Source organism: Pleuronectes platessa, chromosome 5 (genome assembly GCF_947347685.1).
Source record: "Pleuronectes platessa chromosome 5, fPlePla1.1, whole genome shotgun sequence".
Lineage (NCBI taxonomy): Eukaryota > Metazoa > Chordata > Actinopteri > Pleuronectiformes > Pleuronectidae > Pleuronectes > Pleuronectes platessa.
In genome coordinates, this window is record NC_070630.1 from 7,641,345 (window position 1) to 7,667,881 (window position 26,537).

At 43.1% G+C, this 26,537-nt stretch overlaps 1 protein-coding gene across 1 annotated transcript in view; it reads right to left on the reverse strand.

Annotated features, from left to right (window-relative positions):
* Positions 1-25,482, reverse strand: part of nxn (nucleoredoxin) — a 62,257-nt gene extending 36,775 nt beyond the window's left edge. The window contains exon 1 of the mRNA XM_053423550.1: positions 25,174-25,482. Within this exon, the coding sequence (XP_053279525.1) occupies positions 25,174-25,482 (309 nt within the window). The remainder of the gene's footprint in view (positions 1-25,173) is intronic.
* Positions 25,483-26,537: the final 1,055 nt, after the last annotated feature.

Here is a 26,537-nt window from a genome sequence, read left to right on the forward strand (position 1 = left end):
CATCCTTTGGAGAGCCCAATGCAACACTGGTCACACAAATAAATCCACAGCTGAGATTAATGGCAGGTGCACCGTTTCCATACTATGCATTTGGGACTATTGATGTGACCTTTGTAATGAGTTGAAAGTGGAGTCTGGTTCAGAGGTTCAGAGGGAGGGGGGTTTGGGTAGGTGTGTCCTTTTGTGCCTGGACTGTCTCCAGCAGTTCTCTGGCCTCAGCTACAGGGAAACTAACTGAACAAAAGTGCAGGAGGTACAAAACGGGAGAGGAGGATGAACATTAATCTCCCGAAGCGGCCTGTGCATTAAAAAAACTAACTGTATAGTTTATATCCTCATCAAAAATGTACCATGCATCTCAGGAAACATGAGTAAACTAAATTTCCTGAGAGCAATCCACAGGCAGAGATAAAGCAAATATGGCGTCCTGCTAATGAGGAAACCCTGACTGCAGTACTGTCCCCTGTTGGTTTTGAAAAGCCATCCAGGGAAATGTGATTAATGTTTTCCACAAACTCTGAGGAGGAAGTCCGTGGAGATTTGGAGAGCGAGAGAGTTGCACTTTTTAAAGTAGTCAAGTTCAGTAATAGGCTAACATTAAACTAAGGAATGCGTTGCCAAGAAAAGGACGCCCTCCCATTAATATGAGTCATGGAAGACCACAAGCAGTGGTCATAAAAAGGCAACAGCCAACAGCAAATTAAAAGCCTAAACAAAAAAAAGGGTTGAAATAGATTTAAAAGCATCTCGATCTTCATGGAATAAAAAGACAATCAGCTGTTTTTTTGTCTTCCTCATTGCACCAGATGTGAACAGCTGGTAGCAACGTCATCCCCGATCCCGACTGCTCCGATCGAGCTGCGCAGGGAGACAAAGAGGACACACATGGGTGAGGTGCAGCTCTCCCTGCGCCTGTGGCAGTCTGGAATGTGCTGTGGCTTTACTGGGTTTATAAATAACAGTCAGAAACAGGCAGACACAAAAGGCGCTGCTGTTCTGAGCCCGGGTCGCTCTTGCAGAGCAACCTCTCTGCCCTCCTGGTTACTGGCAGCATCTCACCGGAGCAGTTTGCACCGGTGCCCGACCCACACAGCCTGTCTGCATGGGAGTGTGCCTGCAGCTCCTGCATCAGCAGCCCTTCCAGGTCTGAATGCACAAAAAGAATAGTCAAAGTAACCTTTAGCAGCACACAAGGTGGTAGTGTGTCTGGGGGGGTATGTAGGTCAAGAAAGTCTGGAGGAAGAAACAGCAACAATCAGGCATAAAACATAGATTTTCTTCATGGTTTTTGTATTTTAACGATTAACTAATGTTTGTTAAGCCCAGGGGTTCTCAACCTTTTTAGTTGTATGTAGACCGCAGGAGTCAGACGACCTTAAGTACTCCTTGATCAACACCACCCTGCACAGCCTGAATGTGTTCATTACTTGTGCCAATGAGGTTATGTTTTCACCCCTGTACATTTGTTTGTTGGTTCGTCTGTAGGTAAACAAAATTACGCAAAAAACTACTGGTTGGTGGAAGGATGTGATATGGTTCAGTGAAGAACTCATTCATTTTTTGTGCAGTTCCAAGACTTATTAATCACTTTTTCTAACATCAACAGGCATAATTTTTATTAGTTATGGATCTGGATGAAATACTTAGAAGACTGTGTGCAATTTGGTGCAGTTTGATTGAATTCAAGGGGACTGTTGGGCCTTGGTGGAGGTATATGTTCTCTACCATTCTAATTATAAAAGAACATCCAGTAATAGGTTGAACTAGATGTTTTTTTATGCCGATCATGATATAAAAACAGATAATACTTCTAATAGTTTTTGTAAAAAATAAGCTCTTTTGGTTCGGTGAAGTTTGCATAGATTTTAAAGCAGAAGTTCAATGTTGTAATCAGTTACCCATTACTGTTAGCTAAATGCTTGTAGCCCTTTATATTTCATTAAAGTTTTCTTGCTTTGTTTTAATCAACAGCGATATAGTTCAAGGTGGTAAAGCTCAATATGTGGTTATATTTCTAATCTAGCCTACTTGTTTTTTCCCCAGGATTTCTATCAAAAATGTGAGGATGCTCCAGAATCTTTCCATGTAGCAACAGGTACCTGCAGAGACAACCCCGGGGTACAAAGACTCAACCCATCTCACTGGGACCCGACCACGAGACAAGATATCAGCTCAAACAGGAATAAGGCAGCTGCGGAAATAACGAGACAGTGCGGCTGTAAGGATGTGGTGGCAGAGCATAATGGCATGAAACGTGGCAGGCAGTCTTTGTGAGGAGCAGCGAGTGCCTCCTTGCAAAACTATACTCTGCACCAGAGCTGATAGGAACAGATTAAGACGAGAATCAATCCGTGCTGCCACAGCCTTCATCTCTATTCTCCTGGTTGCTGGGGAGCAGGAGCCTGCTGCTGCCTGTGCCTGGAGCTCGACCAAGATAGAAATCAGGCTGTTTTTTATCTCTCAGTCCTCTCGTCACCTTTCCAGTCCTCCATTCCTCCCTTTCCTCCCCCTCTCATCTAAATGAAGGGCTGTAACGGCACGCACTGAGCACACGAGAGATGCCGGGAATGAGGGAGGAGGGGGCTTGGAAAGGTGATGGGCTGGACAATGGCCGGTCACACTGCATTTAAATGCTGTTTCTCCGACACACAGCAGAAATGGAAAGTGAGGGCAGGACAATATATATTTATGTATGTCCTGTTCTTTGCGCTGTGGAAAATTTGATTGAAAAAGCGATCCTGCTCTCCAGTGTGATTTGTCAGTGACGCAGTTTCTCTAAAAAAATACCACAAAGAAAAAAATACATCATCTGAAATGGCTATATTTTTCCTTGGCCAGGAAGCAAGGTTCCTCTCCTTTTAGGGCACGAACACAGTGACACGGGGGGAAAACAACAGAGACTGAAAATAGATGTGACCGCGTTGAATCTGTCAAGTCTGTTAACACCTGAAAACACCTCCTTAAGCAAAGACAGAAATATTCTCCAGCAAGAAGCCACCTACTGACATTTACAATCAGCTGGGTCTCAGTAACAAAAGGTTCTTTGTCAAGAGTTCCAACTTAAACTCTGACCCGCCTTCAAAACGACACTACTGTATAAAATACGCCTGTAAATATCTACTTCTTGACATTAAGTCACTTCTGAAAAGATGTTTCTTCCCGGGCTGAATCAGACCATGTTTATGAGGTTTTCCTGGCTGAGATTTCAGTTTCTTCCTTCATGCGGGATGCGAATGACAGCGAGTGCAGTTGAGTTGCAGGCACCGATTTGAAAATACTCAACTTGGGGAAAGTGAAATAACAATACAGCAGAGTAAACACCAGCCCAGCCAAACCTCAATGTTTGATGTGACGGTTTATCTACCTCCTGCAATTTTCACATTTGTGGCAGCTTCTTTTCATAAAATAAAGTCAATGGCTTCCTCTGAAGGGAGGAAACAAAGCCTCATACCTTCCATCTAAGCTCAGTGCGGTCAAACAGAGTAAAATGTATTGATCCATAGAATATTAATAAACAGCAGTACTGTAAACTGTCATAATAATAGATGATCAAAATGGTTGATAGAAGCCGCGCAATAGCTCACCTGGTTAAGTGGGTGCTCGGTTTTTGGGTTTCCATCCCAGCCCTTTGATGCATGTTCTGTCTTTCATGCTTAAATACTTGTATCAATAAGGGCCCCATGCCCCAAACATATCTAATAACCATAATAATACTTATATACTGCACCTGTTGCATCCATATGACATATTAAAGGGATTTTAGGCAAAAATTCACAAGGAGGAAAATCTCAAGGCAAACGAACTTCCTCTTCAATGTTCTTCTTGCATTCAGCCATTGTGTGGTTGACATAGCCCACTTTTCACAGGTCCTTACAAAGCGATCAGCGCCTTAACCTCAGTGTTTAGCGACATGCGGAGTGTTGTTACTTGGCAGACACTGATGCAGCTGCTCGATGTCGAGCGGATCTAATTAAATGCTGTTCCACATTAACAGGATTGAGCAAACCTACAGATTTCTTCCTGCTCCCTACGGCCTGTGAGTGGCACTCGGTGAAATGCATACGAGCAGGAACCGGACAAAGTGCTTCCTAGAATATACACACATCCCTCCGGACAAAAGCGAAACCGACATCCGTACACGCAGATGACCAGTACGCATTGTGCCTTGGGCTGGTGAAACATGGTGGTGTAGCAGCGGCACTACAGTCGCACAAAGGCCAAGGAGAGGGCTCATCACAGCGAAGCTGCTTTCTAAGGCTTAGGGTCTTTTTTGTAGCCCTGGGCAATATCTAGAGGTGTAACCTGCAATGTCACTCTCAATCTTAGTCTAATTAAAGGTTTAACTTTAACTCACTCATCTCGATTGAACTTAATACATTCTGTCTTTGCCTGCAGACATTTTGTCGTTTCTAGGCTTTAGGGCTTTGGATCAAAACCCTGGAAGCTCATATTTTGCTCCGTGTGCTGCCAAATACCGACCAGGAAACTGTGGTCTGTCAAACACATAGTATATGTGGTGGCCTACAGAGCGCAGTGTTTGTAAGTGGTTGCATTCCCCAACATAAACCAGCAGCTAAGCCTCAGTGCTGAATGTGGGTTTGCTCACCGAGGATGGAGCAAGTCTCAATGGGAGCAGACAATGAGCTGTGGGCTAATCAACAGGCACCATGTGTTTGAAGTCATTTCTGTTTGACTCAGAACAAACTGTGCAGGACAGTGTTCAGTCGTAGCTCTCATTTCACATCTCCTGGAAAACTTTGTCTAAATGGACAAGTATGATGATACCTGAGCCCTGAGGCCTTGAGATATAAACAGCAGGCCGGCGTTGGGGAGAAATGGGGAGTCCATATGGTCGTCTGCTGCACGACGGGATCTCGTTGCTCTCTGTTTATGTGCTCACTCACATTTGTTGAGACAGCAGCACAACTGGTCAAGATCTTGGCGGTCGCTGCTCCACATGACGGACTGCAGTGATCGGCGGTAGTACAAGTTTGCTCAAATAATATTTATAATTTCTGACAGATAACCCACCACAAGCAGACCGCACAGCCTGCGCTGGGCTGCTGCACATCACTCCTGCTCACCCAGAGCTTCATGGACCTCAAACATTTACAATGATGCCATAACTTTTAAAGACAGCTTGAATTCAATCCACCTTTCCTCCCGGGATGACAGGAACACGATATGTAAACAGACCTGGAGTCAAGGTCCTGACATTAATAATCTTAGTGTTGTTTTTACTGTACCATTGGAATAACTGTAATGTTCACCCGACGGCTCAACTGGAGTACACTGTCATGACCGCCTCAGTAAAAACAAGTAAAACAAACCAGCACAGTTATAAAGTTTCCATAAAAATACATAGATAAACATTGGTTTGTTGTCATTTGCCTCCAGCAGAGAACATGAGACTAAAAATCTAGAGACTCAGTAGTGGCCTAAAGAAACTGTGATTTAAACATGACATCCTACAATACATGTGTTGAGTTATGGCTTGCTATATTTATTGCTTTAGAAGTGACAGGCCTAAAGCAGAAAAATAAATGGAGCTTCATCAACCTCAAGCAGCTTAAGGGTTAGCTAACACTGTAAAAAGGATTTTGTCAATCTCATGGTGAAGTATCGCCGATTTGGGTACGATGCAAAGCAAGTTCTCTACCACTCATTCTCTATGGGATGTTAGTGAATCGGCTTTGCAGGTTAAACCATGATGGTAAGAATATGGTTCTGAACACAGACTGTATATAAAAAGGTGCATGACAAGACTCCCCTTCCTCCTAATGTCCAGAAATGAAGCCAAAATATCTTGGATACAAACTCTGAGAAAGATCTTGAGCATTTGACAAATACTGCAGCCAGCCATCAGACACGGATCAAGACGCTTTGGTTACACTTTTGTGGAGTTGTCACGCATTTTTATATACAGACTAGCTTCAGAACCATATTCTTAGATTCGTTTGATACCCTTCTTTTCCCCTCTAGCTTCACAGTTTTACCTGCAAAGTCGATTCAGTAACATCCCATAGAGAATGAGTGGAAGAGAACTTGCTTTGCATCGTACCCGATTCAACCCATTCTTCACCATGAGATTGACACTATGGAGAAGATTTTAGGGACAGAAAGAGACATTTCAAATATTCACATTGAGATACCTTGCGTGTAGAGCAAACATTGTGGCCTGAGGGAGGCTAAAGTACTAAAGTGTCCATCCATGGTTGTGGGCTGTTACAAGTAAGTTCATTAAGAGTCATCATGTAGAGACCGCGGACATCAACAGTTGTTGGCAAGCTGGCCAGTAGTTGCAGAGACGTATAGCAGTTTGGACCATTATCTTATGAGTCTATTGGGCTCTTCAGTGTTTTCAGATTTTTGTTCATTAGTCTTTTTGTCTTTGGCTTGGAATGAACCTGAAAAGCTGTTCTGCTACATGATCCCTTTTCCCAGGGGAATACAATGTTCTCTTGTGTGGCGCACCAGATCAGTCTGGGTGGTCCGGCCAAGTGAGCAGCAAATGGACCAGCCTGGACGGGTTCAGCAGAGACTGGACTTTTGTGTTGAACATTTTCGTTATCCCTCCAACTCCAATTCCTCCCTCGTGACATGACAGACCTGACAAAGCCACCAATTTTCATTTTTAATGAGCTCACCAACATCCTGAATTGCCGTACTGTTTCCAGAAGGAGACCCACTCAGCAATTTTCATACATCATACAACAACGAACAAAAGAAGAAAATAAACACTCCAGCCTACATAGAATTACCAAGACAACAGGGACATGATGCAATGTTGCATTTATAATTGATTTTCTTCCACAGTCCATTCCATAATGGTCCACAGAAATCCAATAAGCAGTAATTGCTCCAAACATTAGCACATGGGTCCTAATGACTCCATGTCTTTCACACTGTCATCTTTTTCTTAAGTCTCTTTAACGACCACAGCTCAACTCGTGCTTCAACTATGTGACGAATCACAGTACAGCAGCCCTCCCCTCTTTAGATCTCGATGATTAAGGGAAGTAATTGCCCAAGATTGCCCATCAGAAGCCAACCAGCTGGGTCCCTCGGCAACGCAGATCTGCAGGCTGGAGGATTTTCTGTGTCAGTCAAATTGTAACCACGTCGTTTTATCTGTTTTGAGACAATTCGTCCTCTAGAGCTGCAGCACTTTGTCCACAGATTGTTCTCTCAAAGTCAAAGTAAAGCAGAAGCACTTGATCGAGGGAGAGGAACAAAATGCTTCCTATTGATAGAGTAAGTTTGCAAATCTATGTACGGATCCAATTCCACGTCAAGTGTATTTGTGTCAACCAGATAAAATTGCAATATTCTTTTTGCAGAAATGACTTCCCTTCTTCCCTCGCTGCTCAAAAGCAGCAGTTGCTCTATACTGGCAAGTGTTTTGTGTTTAGCACGGCAAAGAAGAGATTTTCGGTAGAGTAGAGTCAGTCAGAACTAGCTAACATATAAACAATTTGAGAATATATCCAAGTCCCACAAGTACGATGATGTGTACTGTATGCAAGATTTCAGTTTGGAGTTTAACTCTTCAAAACTGTGGTTGAACATTTCCTTAAAGCATTGCTATTCATTCCTAATCTAATTTGTTCTGAAGTTGCTCTTGAACTGTTTTATAGGGTTAGGGTTAGTGTGCTGTTTAAATGTATACAGTTTAGTTTTTTTTATTAACTGTGGCTGCACTTTAACAGCTATTAAAAGGACGTAGCTGTTGTATAGTCCCACATTTAGTTGTTTGTTAATAGTCTTTATGCACAGGTATCAGATTGGTATCAATATGCAAAGTCCAGGTATCAGAATCAGTATCAGGAAGTGAAAAATGCTAAAGAAGATCTCTAGTTATTGATATAGATATCTTAACCTTGAAACCTGTAGAGTCTCACATGAACACCTCAACAAAAGAAAATAATGAAGTGTTTCAGTGAAATCCAGAGCATTTTTTGCTCACTGGGAGAACTAAAAAGTTCTCCAGAGAGCGACACATCTGTCTCTGCTTTTCCTGCATTCTCTGGGCAATCCTAACATCTCGAAAAAGACATCGGGAGGTTTATTTGATTAATTCCAAACAGCTGCTTAATTGCTGCCGCGTTGTGTTCCATTAAGGACATGATGAACAGCACAGAGCCAGGCTTTAGAGGAGCATAAGAGAACACATATCCTGGTCAAAGTTCCCTTCATTGTGCTAATGATAGCTCAGTCTAAAGGCGTCTGACTAATGGAAAAAAACTCTTTGAAAGAAGACAAGCAGCTGATAGTTTCTGGGTTTTCATAGGATGCTGCTTTTGGGTGCACAAGAAATCTTGCCTTTGTTCACACTGTTGAACAGATGACTTCAAATCAAATCTATTTAGATAATGGCTACATTGAATACATAAAGAAAACAGGGTAAGTTGTTAGTTCTGGATACAATAGTCTCGCTCTTATCCACTGGCTAACTGTGGCTAACTCTAGTGCACTAAAGCACAAGCTCTGCAGACAAGTATTGAAGACAAATAACTAACTACACGTGATTATTGAACGTTTTCTGGAAACATGACACACAAAGCAGATTTCCATAGAATAGGTAATAGTTAAATATAATTGTATGTCATTGGAAATGTGTATTTTACTACTGTTTGTGGATTTTTAATAAGTCATGCATTAGCCTCCGAGATGAAATGAGACATTACAGCCACTCTTTGTGGACCTCTCTGCCCTTTAATCTCCCCCATCCCGCATCGATTCATGGGCCTGATCGTAGCTGTGACAATGCCGGATTGTTGAGCTGTGAAGAGACATGGGAACATTATCCTCCTCTGCAGCTGGAAAACGTGGCTCCTTTAAAAAGGATACTGAAGTCACAAAGGGAGCGAACAGTTGGTTGAGCGGGGGGACTTTATCAGCAGTAATGGCCCATATTGAAATAAATCTCTGGAGCAGGAGAGTAGTATTGATGCTTAACAAGCCCTGTCAAGAGACGGCTTTGCATACATTAAGCAGCATAGTGGGAGCTGATGAGGTACTGCTCCAGTGCTCAGAGGAAACAGGGTTTGAATTCCTCCACTACATCCTAACACACATGTTTACAGGCATCAAGCAATATTTACATGCATTACCTGAATAAGCTTAATTTCACTTACGGTGCCCCAGTAATTAATATCATTTCAACAGCAAAGCAGATTTTTTAAGTACACTCAAAAGCCTATAGCCCCGTGTATCAGCGTGCTCTAACTGTTTGAAGTGGCTTTCTGGAGTGTCACTACCTTTCAGGGCCCTCCTCTCGGGCCCGCTCTCACTCGACTTGAGTGACAGCGATGTTTGTCGCAGCCCGGGGCAGAGGGCAGGAGTCACTCAGCGAGGGCCGATATGAAAAGAGCAGCCCCTGCTCGGTTGGCAAGAGAGCAAGAACACAAGAGCTGCTGCGAGAAGTGGTTGACTTCACAAGCAGGTCCTGCTCTGGTTCCCACCGCGAGCTGCACATCGGCGGTCCAGGGCAGCTGGCCGCCAAAGCCTGAAACAGAGTGCCAGCCCCCACTCAACCCCCACCCACCCAGCCCGCTCTCCCCAGCGCCCGGCCTTGATCTACAATTACCACTGTCACTTGGCATTCCTTTGAAGAAAAAAGGCTGTTTAATGCTTAACAGGGATAAATGAGCGAATAATTACATTTTTAATCAAGCCGAAATAATCTATTCAACAATACAACTAGGGAGGTCTAGACCCACAGACCCACCTCTGCGTGTTAATAAGCTTCGGCTTGAGATGGTTAATTGGATGTGTTTGCTGGTGGACGTTTATGTGAGAATATCCCTGAGTCGTGCAAATACAGAATCTACACTATGACAAGATGAATTCTGGAAGATGGAAACAACAAAGACTTTGAGCTCATTGTTTCCCTCCTTTTCCTTCCCCTCAGCATCCTCTGGTCTCTGTGGTGCGGAGGTTCCATGCTGAACACCGAGCGATATCAAAGCAGATTATTAACAATACATGAGAAACACACTGCATCCTGAGGTGGAACCTGACGTGATTGACCATCCTGCTGCCATAGGACACAGAAAAGAAAGAAGTTTAGGTAAAGCTATGTCCTTGATCAATTGTTAACTTGCAAGCTGCAATAAAGGTGTACTAATAATTATGTAAATATGAATGTATCAGAGGCTTTCACAATACCAGGAAGGGTCTGGAACATTCACAGCTTGCAGGAGGCCGGACATAAAGTACAAATTCAACTGTGTGAATCACAGGTTTTTGTTGACTGCACATGAAGATGACCTTCATCATTCATGCATTCGTCACGTTGTAGAAAAGTAAACGATATGCAAACTGGCTTCCTGTATACATAAGGTAATTTTCTTAAGGGGCTGCCTGGAATATATGGAGCAACTGACCCAGATATTCTTCTGGAAAACTTCAGGAAATTATCTGGAGTTCAATGCTGGTCTACAAGCAACACCAAGTGCTCATAAACAAGTTTTAGTTAAATATCTGAGAGGATATAAGATTTCAAAGTCAAAGCATTTGACTTCTATTTCAAAAGCTTTACAGTGTTTCTAAACATTCAAAATTGCAGCCGCTCATTGCATGATTGGTTGATGTTGACAGCACAGTGGGGTGGCTGGTCCTGCTTGTGGAGGGAGCCTGTTGGAGAGAGGAAATGACGGGGGGGGGGGGGGGCTAAAGAGGATTATGAGGGGCCAGTGACGAGGGGGCTATTGTTAGAGCCTGAGAAAGCGTTCAGAGTGGCACACAGTCTTTAACTGGACCCAAAACTCTGGCCTTCCTGGTGAATGAGTGCAAACTCAGGTCTGCACAATAATCAACTCTCCAACCTCTGAAGTCACATGTTCACATCTCCATGTGAACACTTTATGAGGACAGACAATCCATTAAATGCTGTGAATGACTACATATACCTATCACGGGAGCAATGCAGTATTTGAGTGAACTGCCTGTTTAGCATTTGACCAAAGCGGTTGCCTGTTGGAGCGCATCCATTTTTTCGAGGGCTGCATTTGGCAAGCGGAGATGACAGAGTGCTGCTCATCTGGGAAATAGCCCGGCAGAGGGATGTTGCTGAGAGGCAAAACCCACCATGTCTGCAAATGCAATTAGAAAAAAAAGACCTTGAGTCGGGACCGTGAAAGACGATGCTGCTATTAAAAGGACTACAAACTTGTGACAAAGGAGCACCCACTTCTGTTGTTACTACATCTTAAAAAAAGACCCTGGAAACACATTTCCTCAATCAGCTTCTGACTGTGAGTGATGTGCCCCCACGCGAGCGCACAGCTTTCTGCCAAAGTTAAATAGCTTTTGGTTATTTCACATGTTTTTCGAGGTCGTCTCATTGGTTTGAGGGTGAGGTCGGTTTGGAAAAATAGAGGATGCATCACACTTGAAAATATGATGATAGTTGATGTTGCCAGACTATTGTTAAATCAAATCTGATCAAATCACACCCACACACTCCTGAAGGAACAACTTTAACGAGTAAAGATGGAGGATGTTTTCCTTCAACTTTACCTTGATAGCTGCTTTTTAAGTAATGAATATTTATGCGATGTGAGAAACACGGTGAGAATATTTAAATTTGAAACTAACTTTTCGTTTAAAAGCTGCATTCAACCTCTGCACCTCGGAAAGAGAAACAAAACATCCACTTCATCATGGAGGAAGAAAACACATACATGGAATAAATGGAAGGAAACTTGACCCAGTTTCAGTTTTCTCACCATGCTCTCTTTTGTACTGGTGGGAAGAGGACACTGCTGTGGGGGTGGAGACCATGAAAGAAATGGCATAGCGAACTGGTGTGAGTGCACAAGTATATGTCCAAGCCCCTCAGGTCAATAATAAATCAACTGAGTGGACCCGTCCACACTTGGGTGTCTGTTCCCACATCGTGTCACAGCCTCTGACCATTAAACTTTTACTGTATTTACTTTTCAAAATGGCACCAGACAGTCCAGCAAATCCCTGCGAGGTTGTTACAGCTCCACTTGTTAAAAGAAAGCTTTTCTGGAGCTACATTACGTCCATTGAAATTCTTTCAACAGCAGAGGAAACAGCTGCAATTGTGGGTGTTGACTAAGCTAGCATACTGCAGTAATTATTTCAGTCCTCATGCTTGATCCTCCTACAGCTGCTCACACTTCACCACTGACAAACACAAAAGCAGGCCCCGGATCGTGGTTGAAAACCTTCGCTCTCGTTTCTTGTCTCTCAGTCTGTTAACTTTTGTGTACTAACCGTCGGCCTGCACCTCAAATCCCAAAAACCAACGGCACCTTTCGACTCTGGCATCTCTATAAACAAGCTGCGACTGGAATAAAGCGGTGCTATCTGTGTGTTTGCATAATGAGAAGCAGTAGTGAGTGTTATTGTGGCACAAGTGCTGCACAGAAACAGAAGTTATGTTCATAATCGCGGCATGGGGATATCAAAGCGGAGTCTGAACGGACATCAAAGGCATGGTAATCGGAGGAATTTTACATGGAATATTATGACGTGTAATGGATGCAATTTGAAGATCAAAGATATGGTGCAGATAATTGAAAATGCTCCGTTTCCTTCCTCCTTTTCATTGCTTTCAGCAAAAAAAGGGAGAAAAAAGCAGTGAAAGGTTAGCCGGGTTGCCTTTGACTCCTCTGGCCTGTTCTGATGTCAGCGATAGCATAATAATGAAATCATAAAGGAAATGGAGGCAGCCGAATTACACGATGAGTCGAGAAACAGCAGGTTTGGATTTCAAGTCTGAAATAAGTCAAGGGTCGCCCAAGAGGAGTGAAGCTAAAGGAAGAGTGAACAAAAGAGAAAAATAATCAACAGGAGGCTGCAAACAAGAAATAATAAAGTCAAAAGCTATTTAACTGAGGCACTGTGAAATAAGAGCCAACAGCAGGAGGGACATGTAGGAACGAGCGTGTTCTACAGAGATACTTCGGTTTTTCTACAAACAAAGGACTTCAAATATTTAGCGTGAACCTCCAGCAGCGCAGCTCATGTTTCATTTCATGAACACACACCACCTGAGATTGACGGCGACTACTGTGACGCCAGAAGACTCGGCTCTAATTGGTCACACTCGAGAAACCCCACTGTATTATTATCCAATATTCTTAGGCAACGTGCGGTCCGCCCATTTCGCAAAACTGGAAACTAAACGGCCACAAACGACATGAAATCTGTTATCTCTATCCATGAACTCACATAAACCACTCCGCTTTCCACGGAAATATTCAGCGCTTTGAGGCCACGTCAGATATTTAACTTGGCTCTGCTTTCAGTTTGAGAATGGATGAAGGGGAAAATCTGTTAAAAGGAGGCCTAGAAAACAAGAAATTGTACAGCTAGACACATTTCCCTTCTTTGAAGAACACTCCCTTGTTAATTGACAAAGAATTATACCTTAAAACTGTCAAATCCTTCACCTGTGACTGTTACTTAAAAAAAGTCCACCGAAATAGCCTTTAAGCAAGAGTTATGTAAAATGCTGCCTTGATATTTAGCGATTGCGCTCTCATGCCAGTAATTAGAGGGTAATTACAGTTTACATGATGAACATATCTCCACCCCAGTGACAGGTCGCTACCCACATTTTTTCCTTTCACCACAACAAAGTTAGGGAGGATTCCTTGCACCCTCTCAGCCGCTAAAGCTTAAGGACGTCAAGCTGTGGAAAAGCAGAGCTGTATAAAGCACCTGTGAGAATTTCAATAGCCTTGCAGAACCTTTTGGCTAATATGGTCCCGTAGATTTTTTTTACCCTTGAAGCATATCTTTGAACAAGGTTTCTATCTGCAGTTCAACTCGACAGCGAACACCTGGAGCAACAAAGCGGAGAGAGGCAGCGACAGAGGGATGGAGATGCCTTTGTTTCTCAAGGGGTTCGGCCACACAGAGCACTCTGAAGTCGGCAGAGAAATGGTTCTCAGTGTAAAAAAAGGTTATCGGCTACAAGGAGCTCGTCTTTGCACTCTGAAGAAGAAGCACAGATCAAAACTGTGCCTGAATGTTTGGGTCTCACCTTCTTCTTCTTTAAGCTTGTATTTTTATTCAGACCAGAAAAACCTACAGTCAAACTCTCGCAATTTCATTTGCAACAACAATACTTTAGTTTCTTTCCCCCTCTTTCAGACTGTTAGAAACTTATAGTGCATTACCTCTTGCTGTGCATCATGATTTTATGATGGATGAAAAGACCGAAGGGGAATAGCTACAGGATTTGGCAGAAGCATCGACATTCCTGTCACGAAACCTTCATCTGGCCTTTTCTGCCTCAGTTCATCAGCTTTGTGAGGGATTGTGTGCAAACAAACATTTGGCCATTTATGCAGCTTCATTAAAGACACTTAATAATCTCAGTATAGACTTTTTTCCACCTTTAGAAAGAGCAGATTGGGGTCATCAGAGCAGAACCTGCGACCTTAAAGAGCACACCTGCTGCTTCCAAAACCACCGGCCCTGTCAAATGAGCAGGTGGCGAGTGACAGGCTGGTGAGCGGCAGCGCAGAGGGAGGGTTAAGAATTTTGTCCGTGTTTATCCACGCTACGCTCGCACGGCCTCCTGACTCAGTTTAACACCTCTCCGGCCACAAGACTTATCAACAGTAACGGTCTCACTTTAAAACTTGTGTGTTTTTCTGCAAATTAGTTTCCTTCAGAGAAAGAAACCACAAAAGACATGAGCCTCAAGTCCTGCTTATATCTAGGATATGGGGGGGATTTTAACCCTAACCCTAAACCCTAACCCTTTTAAGTGAACAATGCAGACATAATGTGCTAATATGTCTCTATGATTAGATTTGCAATTTTAACACAACAGTCATAAAAGTAGAAATCACACTTAATGCTTTTATTATTGGACGTAAAAAAATCTGCCTGATCACATACACGGTTTGACTAGTTAAGCTTCATCTAAAAATCTTTCCCTTGGAAACTTGGGTGGTCAAAATTATAACCTTACAAAAAGTGTGTGAAGCATTATTTCAGGTCAAAGTCATTTAATGTTATATGCGTTTTTATTTTATTTTAATCAGATTTGGCTGGTGATTCTATAAATGTTGATTTGATGCATACTGCATTAAAAAAACAATAACAAGCACAGCTTAAACCCACTGAGGCCTGAGAGGTGCTGAGAGTCTAAACAGAAAAGACAAAAACACACCACACCAACTCTAAAATGTGGCTAATCATACAATCTGGATGTTAGGCCGACTGTTGAAATCACCCTGTAGGAAAACGTTTAAGTAAGTTAACAGTTATGAAATCATAAATTCGATTTTGCATCCATTGAATCATCTCCAGGAAAGCCCCATGACTGAGTCCAGCTCCGTCCTCCTTCAAATCCCTCCAGCAGCCAACCACCAGTGTCCCAACACCGAGTGAACAATGTGCCGGACTAGAAAGAAGCCGGCCACAACTGTGTGTGCCAGTAATCTCTCTTTGAGGCCCCGGCGTCTCTAATTGCCTGGACACTTGTGTCCGAGGGCTGCTCTCTTTCCTCTGTGAAAAGATGAGACCTCTCGTGCTCCTTACAACAGGCTTAAGCTGATAAACCCTTTCATGTAACATGGCCGTGGGATCGGTGTTCAGTGCAAACAAATTGGGTAAAAAAAGACTCATCAAAACAGCGATTAGCCCCCAACACAGAAGCAGAGCTAAGCCACGGCACGGCCTCAGCAGGGGGTCCACTGATGTCTGATGATTTGTGCGAGTCTCTTCTGGTTAATACATTCCTAGTATATGAGTGCAAGTACATGAGCTGGAATATGTGAGGAATGCATGTAGCAGGGTTTTTTTTTTTTATTGAACAAAGACGTAGCATAGCTGATTTCTAAATGGGATGTGACAGCTGAAGAAATGAACAGACAAGCAAGCCTCAGATGACAGAAACCACTCGGTGACCCACTTCTGACATGAATCCAAGGCTGCTCCCTCCCTCGACTCACAGATAATCAGTACCTCCCTTTCTTTCCGTCATGGTTAGTGTTTCCCTGCCTTCATGAATCTTCCTTCTAATTTCTCCCCCGCGTTGCAGTCGGCAGCATTGCCAATTCCTCCATATGGGATCCCATCAGTGCATCATCTGGCCGGCTGCTATTGTACATTATACAGAATCCATGTGTTTCTCTGCAGCAAGGTCATTTTCTGGGCTTGTTTACACTACTTGGAGCTGAAGTGAAAAAACAAGGCTGCAACATTCACTGCATTCTGTATGTACTGTGAGAAGGCAGGTTCAGTGTAGAGCTGGTTTTTATCACACAGCCTGAGAGCTATTTTTTATTATTCTTTTTTCTCTACACAGATACACAATAAAATAATCTATGTTGAGGTAGAGGGTATTTAAGGGAAGGTGGAGAACAAAACAGCAAAAAAAAAGCTATTTAAATGGGTATGAAGCTTGTTGTGCCAATCTTAAAATGGTCAATTAACTATAAATAAACAGATTTACACAGGTAAATGAACTTATAACATAGTCATCATGCAGGCTGGGAAGTATTGCCCACAGGACATGTATCAAAAGATATTTTAGCTATATATAGGCTAAAGAAATACACTTTATTTACTTGTAGATCACAAATAATGAAATCCATGATTATTGCAGACTCTAACAAACATATGCAGGTGAGATATTCTGCGACTGTGTAACAGATTAAATACCCCATTGTACTCTGCCACAGGCTTTCAGGGCCAGAAAATATTTTGCAGCCGGCTGAGGGCCGTATTAATATTGTTAATATAGTGTAACTAATGGTACAACAGCATGAATCAATTTATGGGCAACACTGCAGCACCATTACCAGGATTCCAGATTGGCTTGCCCACCAGTGACCTTGAGTAATAACACACAAATGTATTGTAAAGAATCATGTGACTTGGGAAACGCACGCACGCGCCACGGTAGATACCAGCAGGGAATATCAACATGTCCGTTTGTGCAAGTAGATATAATGTGCAATTATGAGGGGGAGGGTGTGGTTGCAGGGTTGTCAACACATTCGCAGTTAACTCGGTGAACCCGTCTGCAAGTAATTTTGAATATTCAGATTAACAATCGGAACGCGTGAAATGATCTAAATTTAAGTATGTGTGTTTGTTTGCCTTCTCCCAGAAGCGCAGGAGCATCAGGAAATGATTCCCAGTGACACTCTGGTGATTATGAAAATAATGAGAGGAACCACAGGGCATGAGATCTTCAGCCAGGCTCCCCTCAAATTTTTCCTCCACTTTCTCAAAACACATCGTGGCAACTTTGCAAGGAGAGCATTTAAATTAGCTACACAATTCTCGAGTCCTATTGAGTTGCTGAGCTATTAAAAAAGTATGCTTGAAGATTCTCTCTCTTCATTCTCTCTCTCTCTCTTAACTTGCTCCCAAGCTATGCCATGAACTGGCTTAAAAGAGCTGATTCAACATTACTGAAGAGATCCTTCTAGGAATGTGATTGCAGTGGCATCTAACCCTTATCTGACATATGATACAACCTCAGCTGCCTCATTATCCTGAGATTAACAGCTCGTTGTGAATTGTAGCATCTGTCGAGGAGCAAAGCGAGGATCAACCATCAGTTAGGAACAACTAATCCGAATTATGTGAGGTCAGCAATATCAAAACATTACCCAGTTTTTTTGTTTTTTTACACACCCACACGGACTTGTTGAAACACCAAGAAAAAAAGGCATATGTGAAATAAGAAGTTAAAAATGATGAAGAAGCCTGGTTGACTTCTCCCCTGATCTCCCAGTGGAGACCGGCTGCTGCAGCGAAAGGTTCTTTGAACTGTTATTTCTGGATTTTAAGATTGCTCACTTTCCTCTGGTGCTCTGTGAACATCTTCAATCTGCCTGTCGCCGACTGACTGGGGTTGGTGGGTGCATGAGTGCATGCAAATTCAGACAGGTTGTCATGGGCTGTCGCTGTTGAGATGAGGCAGACTGGAAATAATGTCCAGTACTGTCAGTCTTTCTTCACAGGTCCACCTCAACATTTCACTGTTTCTCTTGTTTCAGCTCAGCATTTCAATTGTGTATCTGTTCTTTAAGCTAACGTATATTCTATCCATTTATCAATTATTTTAAGGTAACTATTTCAACTGCATACACATTATTTTATCTATATTGTCAATGGATAATCTTTCACTTTGATGCATCAATTTGTAATTCTAATGTTTGTTAAAAAAAACTTGATTTGGCATCACTCCACAATCTTTCCACGAACAGAGAAGAGCTCGGCACTCGGAGGAATCCAGCCATGTTCCTCCTCATTTTGTCAGAGTGCATGAATGTCTGTTGCTGGATAAAAATCCCTTCGCCACATGCAACAGCTCGACTGTAGGCAAGACAGCAGGGATGGTGCCAGTGTGCCATGCTACATGCTGATACAGTCGGCCTCTTTGTACCGTGAGCTTCTTTTCAGACAGGAGCAAAAGCTGCAGGAGCGGCTCCACGGTGAGGGGGGGGGGTTTACATCTTCCATCCCAGCAGCAGAGCGGGGTGGTGGTCACGAAGGGAAGGGGTTATCGTCCAACGGGAACCTCGCGCCATAAATGTCCATGCTATGAATAAATTTACATCAAATCAACACGGACACTCACTGATGGAGCAGATATTCTAAAAGGAAATTGGCTTCATTGAATGTCAGGGATGAAAATGGAAATTTGCCGTGAAAGTACACAGTCCAAAGCACATATCCATCACTCTGTCGTTTTCATTATGCTTAAGAAATGTGATCAGTGGTGATGAGGAGGGGGCGACTGAGCAATCACAAAAAGCCAACATTCAATCTCGGAGAGATAACAAAAGGAAGACGAAAGACGGCTCTGGATGGCAGGATGCCCCTGGGGCGATTATGCTGTTATTATGTTGGAGAGGACGGCTGAGCTGCGGTGTGGGGCAATTAGAGACCGGAGGATTGACTGGGGGAGGGTCCAGGCACAACAACTCGTCCTTGAAGAGAAAAGGCGGAACACACTGGATACAGCAGCAACAGCATGGAAAATATAGCAGATGTTAGTGGATTTAAGTATTGAAATGGCGATCATCTGCTCCTTTCCATGGAAAGAGGCTCTAAGCTTCTTTCCTGTTCATTAGAATCCAGAGGGTTAATACACAGGATTGGACACTGAACTTTATGCTGCACTGGTTTGGATGATTTGACTGGTAAGTATGTGACAATCGTTCTGGTCTGGGATAATGTGCGCAAGCGGATGAGTCTGTTGTCCTCATTATGCAACACTGCAGACACAGCAGTGAACATGGAACCCGTGTCTAATATGTTCAACGTCACTCTGCTCTGGAAAGTCCTGTCTAAAACCCCCCCCCACAGAGGGTCCAGTAGCGATCCAGCTGGAGAACATGGGGACAAAAAGGAGAAGTCAATCCCAGAGTATCATTTCAGTGCTTTATGGACAGCAGACAGGGGTCGCAGCCTTACAACCATTGTGTGTTGTTGTTCAACGTGTAGATAACGGATGTGAAAACAGATTGAATTTTATGACACACACAGTGCGACTGTTCCTTTACTCTCACTTGAGTAACTTAAGCCTCTGAACTTCACCTCTGATGAGATCTCCATTGTCGCCTCTCTTAATATAACAGATCTGCAAGTGAAGAGGACACAATGGGCAGTGAAAGAAGACAGTAACACAAGCCTGGTGGGGTGAGATGTGACAGTTGGCAGTGCCAAGTATCCTGAACCCTCACAAACCTACTCGGTTTCCATGCCCTGTGGCCCTGAACAACTTCAGTGGAGCAGGTGTCTGCTCACATTCTTTACATAAGCTCTTGTCAAACATGGCGCACAGCAACAAGGCCTCACAGCTGCAGGACAATGGAGTCATATTAAAGTACAGTGCTGCAGCCGGGCATGCACGCACACAGCCAGAGTCAAGGTAACAAACAATCTCTACAAGGTCATCTTACAGCCAAACTGAAAAGTAAGTGTAACACAAAACCAAATGGTGTGAATGTATAAATTGAAAATAATTTTAAAAAAAGATTTACAGTTGCAATTAAAGTATAGTACTACAAATAAGAAGTGTCTTCTTACCAGTTCATTGACGTGGGAGAGAATAACATGCTGTTGCTGACGTGAACAAGACAAATAAGTATTAATGCATCGCCAATATGTAACCAGCTATTAAAAAAGCCCCCACAATTACACCTCAGAAACTAAACCCAGATGTGCAAATCCTAATAAATGTGTAATGACTGTCTTTAGAAACATCCTGTAGGTTTTCCCGTGTAATTATAATAACATTATGTTACACTAAAATGTACTACGTCTACATTTTGGTACAGGTACTATAACAACATACATCTTCCTTTAATAAATCTAAGACTCCTAAATAGTTTTGACCTCAGCCATTTTTAGGGGAGTGAAAAGGACCCTAGACGCCATTGAACAAATAAATACTGAAATCAATCATCTGGATTTACGTGGGTATATTTTATATTTCTTGAGGTTATTAAAAGTTAGTATGTACATTTTTTTTCAATAATTTCCTGAATATTAAAATAACATGAAACTTTGTGTTTTTAGGATCATTTAATCTGCTGGGGTCAGATGCTTTGAAGTGAGGATTAACTCTTTTTCTGTTCAGTACCTCAGCCAACTTCATATTAGGCTACTTCTGTACTTTGATCAGAGTTAGGAATGTAAAAGTGAGTTTCACCATTTCATCTTAACAGCTTCATTCGGTAGAATAATCCATGTCAGGTCATTCTTGTTGACTCTCTTGTATTTGTTCCATCTGCCGTGGTATGAATTTTTTCATATTTTTCTACTGCATATAGAAGAGGAGCTGTCTTAGTAATATGCTAATGAACAAATTAGAGTATATTTGTCTTTAAATTGGGATATTAAGGAGCAGTCACTGTTTTTCTTTTCTTTCTACCTATAAGGTGACCTTTAAGAAACATGTCGAATTTCCTGCTGATACCATACAATTTTTTTTCCCCCCACGAGCTGAAGCAGAGGCCGACTGAGCAGAAAGGGGCGACGCATACCTCCTCTCTGAATCCTACAATTAAATCTAAAGCTCTCAATTACAGTTATTCAACATCACAAAAGCCTAAAAAATGTCTGTTCATGCTACCAACCCACACTGTGTGAGTGAACACAACAAAGGAAAAAAAAAACATCCAGCTTCACACTCCCAAAAAAAACAAATGTGACACAGACGGATCAAGAGCGGAGAATCAGCACCTGCAGATAAAGCTGTTCAGGCCCTTTTTCAAGATGCCTCTGCTGTCAGAGGGCAAGTAGGGCTGAGCTGGATGAAGATGGTCAGGGGGCAACGCAGTTTTCAGCAGATCGGTGACATATTGATGAAAGGCGTGCTTAGCCCCGCTCTCTGAAGCCCCTCTGCACCCTGAGCCCCTGGCTGTGGGCCGAGTGAGCGGGTGTCCGGCCTCTGGGGGCCAGCTACAGAGCAGAACCCCCGACCAGGAGGGCTTGAACAAGAGGCCTTTCTCTTACTGCGATGGCCTTTCTCTTACACCCCCCCCCCCCCCCCCCCACACACACACACACCCCTTTGACTTCTGCAGGACTGACTCCCCTGGCAGCATCTCAGCTTGTTCTCCCCCCATCGGCCGTCGGGTTTTTACATTGCGTTGGCTCCGGGTTTAATTGATTTACATGGAGTGCTCACACTCCCGCAACACAAGCCCATGTAAGGCAGTGCCAGCAAGCCAAGACAGCCAGACAGCTGGCCGTCGCCGACCAACAAGCAGACGTCTACACACTGAGAACAACTCGTCGAGGGTCCCCAATGATACAATGGAGTGTATTCAGTGAAATGTAAAAAAAAAGACGATGTTTTGACCTCCTGCTCTGTCGGGGGTTTTGAAGTGATACCACCTTAAAAGTGGAAAAAAAAGAAATTAGAGGCTACTTTAAGTTTCCCATACATTCAAATACTGGAATTTATAATGTGAAAGATTCCTGGCAAACTTATTTTTTCAACATGCACATGAGGAAATATCTATGCTAAGGCCTTGGCACGAAGATATAAAAACCAATTACACTTTTCACTCCATGTATTTTGGTAACAAACCACCAGAGAACTACGTGACAGTTTTCACCTTTTTCTCCCTTAAAAGAAAAATATTGGCCTCGACGTTCAGTTAACATCACCAGACTTTTTCCTTTCTCTCTCTCTCTCTCTCTGCATTTAATCAAGAACACAATCCCTTCTTGAATAAATAACAAACATTTCCTGCAGAGGGGAAGGCCTGGATAACCCCTGAGTGGAGAGAAAAGAGGACAGCCTCCAGTGAGAGAGATAGCCAAGTCAGAACAGGGCGGAGGGAGGGGGGGGGCAGCGAGGAGGAGGAGGAGGAGGAGGAGGAGGAGGAGGAGGAGGTGCAGCCTGAGTCGTAAGGTGGCCTCTGAGGCTTTGAAAGACGAGACTGAAGGAAAATCGCATCCTTCACCGGGAGATGAGCTCTGCTTGAACCGTGCAGAATAGATCCTGAGAGGAAGTGGGGGGAGGGACACTTAAGTCTCCGCAGAACCACAACATCAACAGAGCCGTCACTGGGGTCAACCTCTCTCACCCGTCAGGTCCCTGTACAGCCCACATAAATCCTCCTGGGTTAATGTAACGCTCACATTCAGACCTGCTGCCACATAATGAGCGGTCTCTCCGCCTGTGCTGCTCCGAGCTGATTTTGGCACCAGCTAACTTCCCACTTCCTGGTCTGCAAAACATGATTCTCACAATTGATTAAGACGCGTCTAATCATAACCAGAAACATATAAAACGTGTGCATCTTTGTCCTGAGTCGACAAACGCGTGTGTTTCGCTGCGATGCATAAATCCCCACACAATAGGCAACCAATTAAGAAACAATACAAAAAGGGGGAACAGGCATCAACCTAAACTCTGAATTAAAAATGTTTCCCTGAAGAATCTAACCGTCCACAGATTAGCACCAGTCGTTTGGCCAGGAGGACGGCTGCAGTGTAAACGAAGGCTCGGGTCATTGCATACTGCTGTACTGTTACAATACAATTTAAATGCCAACATGCATAAATCATGAATTAATTAGAGGACGATGAGGGGGCAACGACACCCTCAGTGTGCTTCTGCAGATGTCACATTCAGAAACGGCTGTTACTGTACCAAAGCTGCTTACTGAAACATGCACGGCGTCACAATGGTGAGAGGGAGAATAGGCCGGAGGCTGGACGCAGCCCAGGCTGAAGCAGGACTGCAGGCCTCGGCAGAAATCACAGACACACGACTGCATTGCTCCTGTGTCGTAAGGCCGAGGCCGACCACAGACGACCGGAGGGAACATTAACGAGGGCTACGCTGATGCCGCAGATATTTTTCCACATGCAGTCAGGACACAATGACGCTGCACTGTGGCGATGGGTGTGCTACGCCCCAGACAACAACAAGACAACCCCCATTCGCCTGTCATCCCCGAGCCTTTACTTCATTATGAAGTGGAGCAGAAATCATTATGGGCTATCTGAAAGAATTTACAAGGCAATGATTCAGTCAGATTCACGTCTCACCTGCACAGAGGAATCGGCTAAAGACTGAGAGACGTACATCATTTTAGACTAAATACAGATGTGGTAAAGATGTCGGCTTAACATTGAAGCCACTATGGTTATTGTAGAACATGCGCAGGATAATAAATATATATTTTTATTCGCCATAGCGTGTTAAATTATTTAAATTGATTGTATAATCACACCTTAACATTAAAAACAAGTTTTCAAAATCCTTTTTACAATAATTGGCCAGTTTTAATCTTTAGAATATTTTACCCTGCAAAGAAAATCCACCTTCATTGACATGTTTGAGTAATACTGTGTAAATACAGCTCATCATTGTGTCTTATTAAGCCTCATCTGCTATAACCTTTAGGTTTAGGAATGAGACCTGTGCTGCCTCCAGGATGCTGGGACGGCCGCAGAACACGTATATAACGTTGTCCGTCTTTATATTTAGATTTAAAAGATATTCTTCTTTAAACATCTGCACACGAAGCCAGTGAAGGAAACTTGCCACAAATTGTATCTGTCATTTTTTTTCTCGAGATGTTAATGAGCGGTTTCATTTTGTGTGCTGTAGTTTTAGCTATGAACAAAAGAAAATGGAAACATCTGTCTTAGATATTAAAACTTCTAATTCTTTCAATATAAGTGTACAGTCAACTAAAAAGCTGCTAGATTGTGTGATTTAATAAAACAATTACATCTTAACATAATAATAGTAATACTTATTTTTAAAAGCATTTAGTCCAATTTAAAAAATGTGTATAACAGAAAAATGAATCCTATAGAGCTCCAGGATTTGCAAATGCAGGACTAAAATGAAAAATACAAGTCTTTAACAAGACAGATAAATCAAATCGGGGATGTAGAAATAATCTGAGTGCTGCCTTGTTGTCCCCTTCAGGGAAAGCTAGAGAGACGAGATGATGGCAGGACAGGTCTTTACTGTGCAGCCTACACATGCACCAACCTGGGAAACATGTTGGATGCAACATGATGACACTGCCCAGAGATGTTGAGCTAGAAGATTGTGTTTCCAGAAGTAGTCAGACCCCTGAACAGATCCGAAGTGACTGGACAAAGAGGAGATGAAGTCTTTCTTTCAGTTCCCTCTCTCATTAAAGATTGATGGGTGTGGGGGGGCCTTAGACGTTTAGATTATCTTGATTAAATCAAATCAAAAGGATAAATACTTCCTCTGGCTGGCTGTGTTATTGTCCAGAGGCTGAAAAGTGATATTATAAAGTCAGCTTTTCATTTTTTCATTTTTCATTTGTTCTGTGCAAGTATATCTGACATTTACACTTTAACTATTTATTTATTCTAAGGTTAAAATGTAACTCTTTGTTTTACCCACTGACTCTTGTAAATCTGAATTTGTGTCCTATACATACAGTTGTAGATGTGTAACTATATGAACTTGATTTGACTGATCCGGGTTCAGATTTGGATCAAAACGAGGCTAAACCTTTAGAATGGATCCAAATCAAAGCAGGTACACCTGTGCACACACAGATACGAAGCAGACGTGGCCCTGTTCAGTGGTTCCCAGTGATTTCCAGACCCAGTAACCACACTGAACCCTCTCCAGAGAACCAGAACTGGTTTCAGGGGGTGGTGGGGGGGTTTGGTGTCCTCTCGTCGCCCTCTTACCTTTTTGTGTCTGTCTTTGAAAGGTAACGCGGGCCAGGGCATCTCCTGCAAAAAGTCCTGCCAGTGTTTCTGGTCCTGGTCCGAGGAGATGAAGACGACGTCCAGCTTGTCCTTGTGCTCGGACGCCTTCTTGAAGCGGCTGTAGAACTCGCACAGGCTCCCGTTGAACTGCTTGCACGGCGCGTTCAGGCTGCACCCGAAGAAGAGCCCGACCAGGGACAGCTTGGCGCCCAGCGAGTGCACGTCCACCTCGGCTTTCTCGCTGTTGACGAGCCGCTCCCCGAGCAGACCCACCAGGAACTCCGACATCGCAGCGGCACGGTCCGCGAACACACGACGCTGTTGTCCCCCTCAGCCGCCGAGACAGCTGCGCATGTAACCCCGCTGCGTTGAGGCGACAGCACCGCGCTTCTTCCTCCGCCCTCCGGTGTGACGGGGTGTGTGTGTGTGTGTTGTCTCTGGGTGAAGCTCCGGCTCCTGTGTGTCGGTGCTGCGGTGTGAGAAGCGTCTCTCCGCCCGCTCGTCCTCCTCCGGTGTGCGCGCTGTGCAGGAATGCGCTCCGCTTAAATGGCCCTGACTGCAACAGCGACTCTTTCACCCCCGACACCTCGTTATTACTCCGGATTTAAAGAAAACACTTTGAGCATCTTTATATGTGTTAAATTCAACAAATGCGTCTTTTTGTATCAGAGTTACACGTTTTATTTCACCAAATATTGTCTAATCTGGAAGTTATAATTACCCTGATTCTAGGGTTGAGCTCAAATCAACCTCAGATATTATTAAATGCTCATGAGTCATTAATTGAATTATAAACTCCATTAGACAAGTTTAATTGATATTCTGTAATTCTTTTTTACAGATAAGGCTGAGGGTCAATTTAAAACTATCCTTGTGAATCTGCTGCCACCTAGTGTTCACAGGAGGTAAGTTACAAGCTACTTTCACTCAAGTTAGGTTCTGGACAACAAAGACAAAAATAAAATCATGATTAAATCGTTCGTTTCAGTCTGACATTTTTATCTTCATAATAAATATCTCTGCTTATTATTTATTTTGGTTTCAATCTTACTGGTTAAATGTGTAAGATTGAAGTGAAAGGGAACTATTGGCAGATATTGAATATAAATAATCCTACTGATGTTTTCAGTAATGTTTAATAATGTAAATTTTACATTTTTGTTTTCTTTATCCTAGAACGGGCCCTTTATATGTAAATATTTTATATTCACATCCGGAGCAAGTCCTCTCTACGAAGGCAGCCATGCTTTTTTACAGTAACCCAGAGTATACAAACTATGCACCTTTTGAGGTTTTATGCCAACTGAAAGCGACCACAGGTTCTCTTTTGTTTGGAAGGAGAG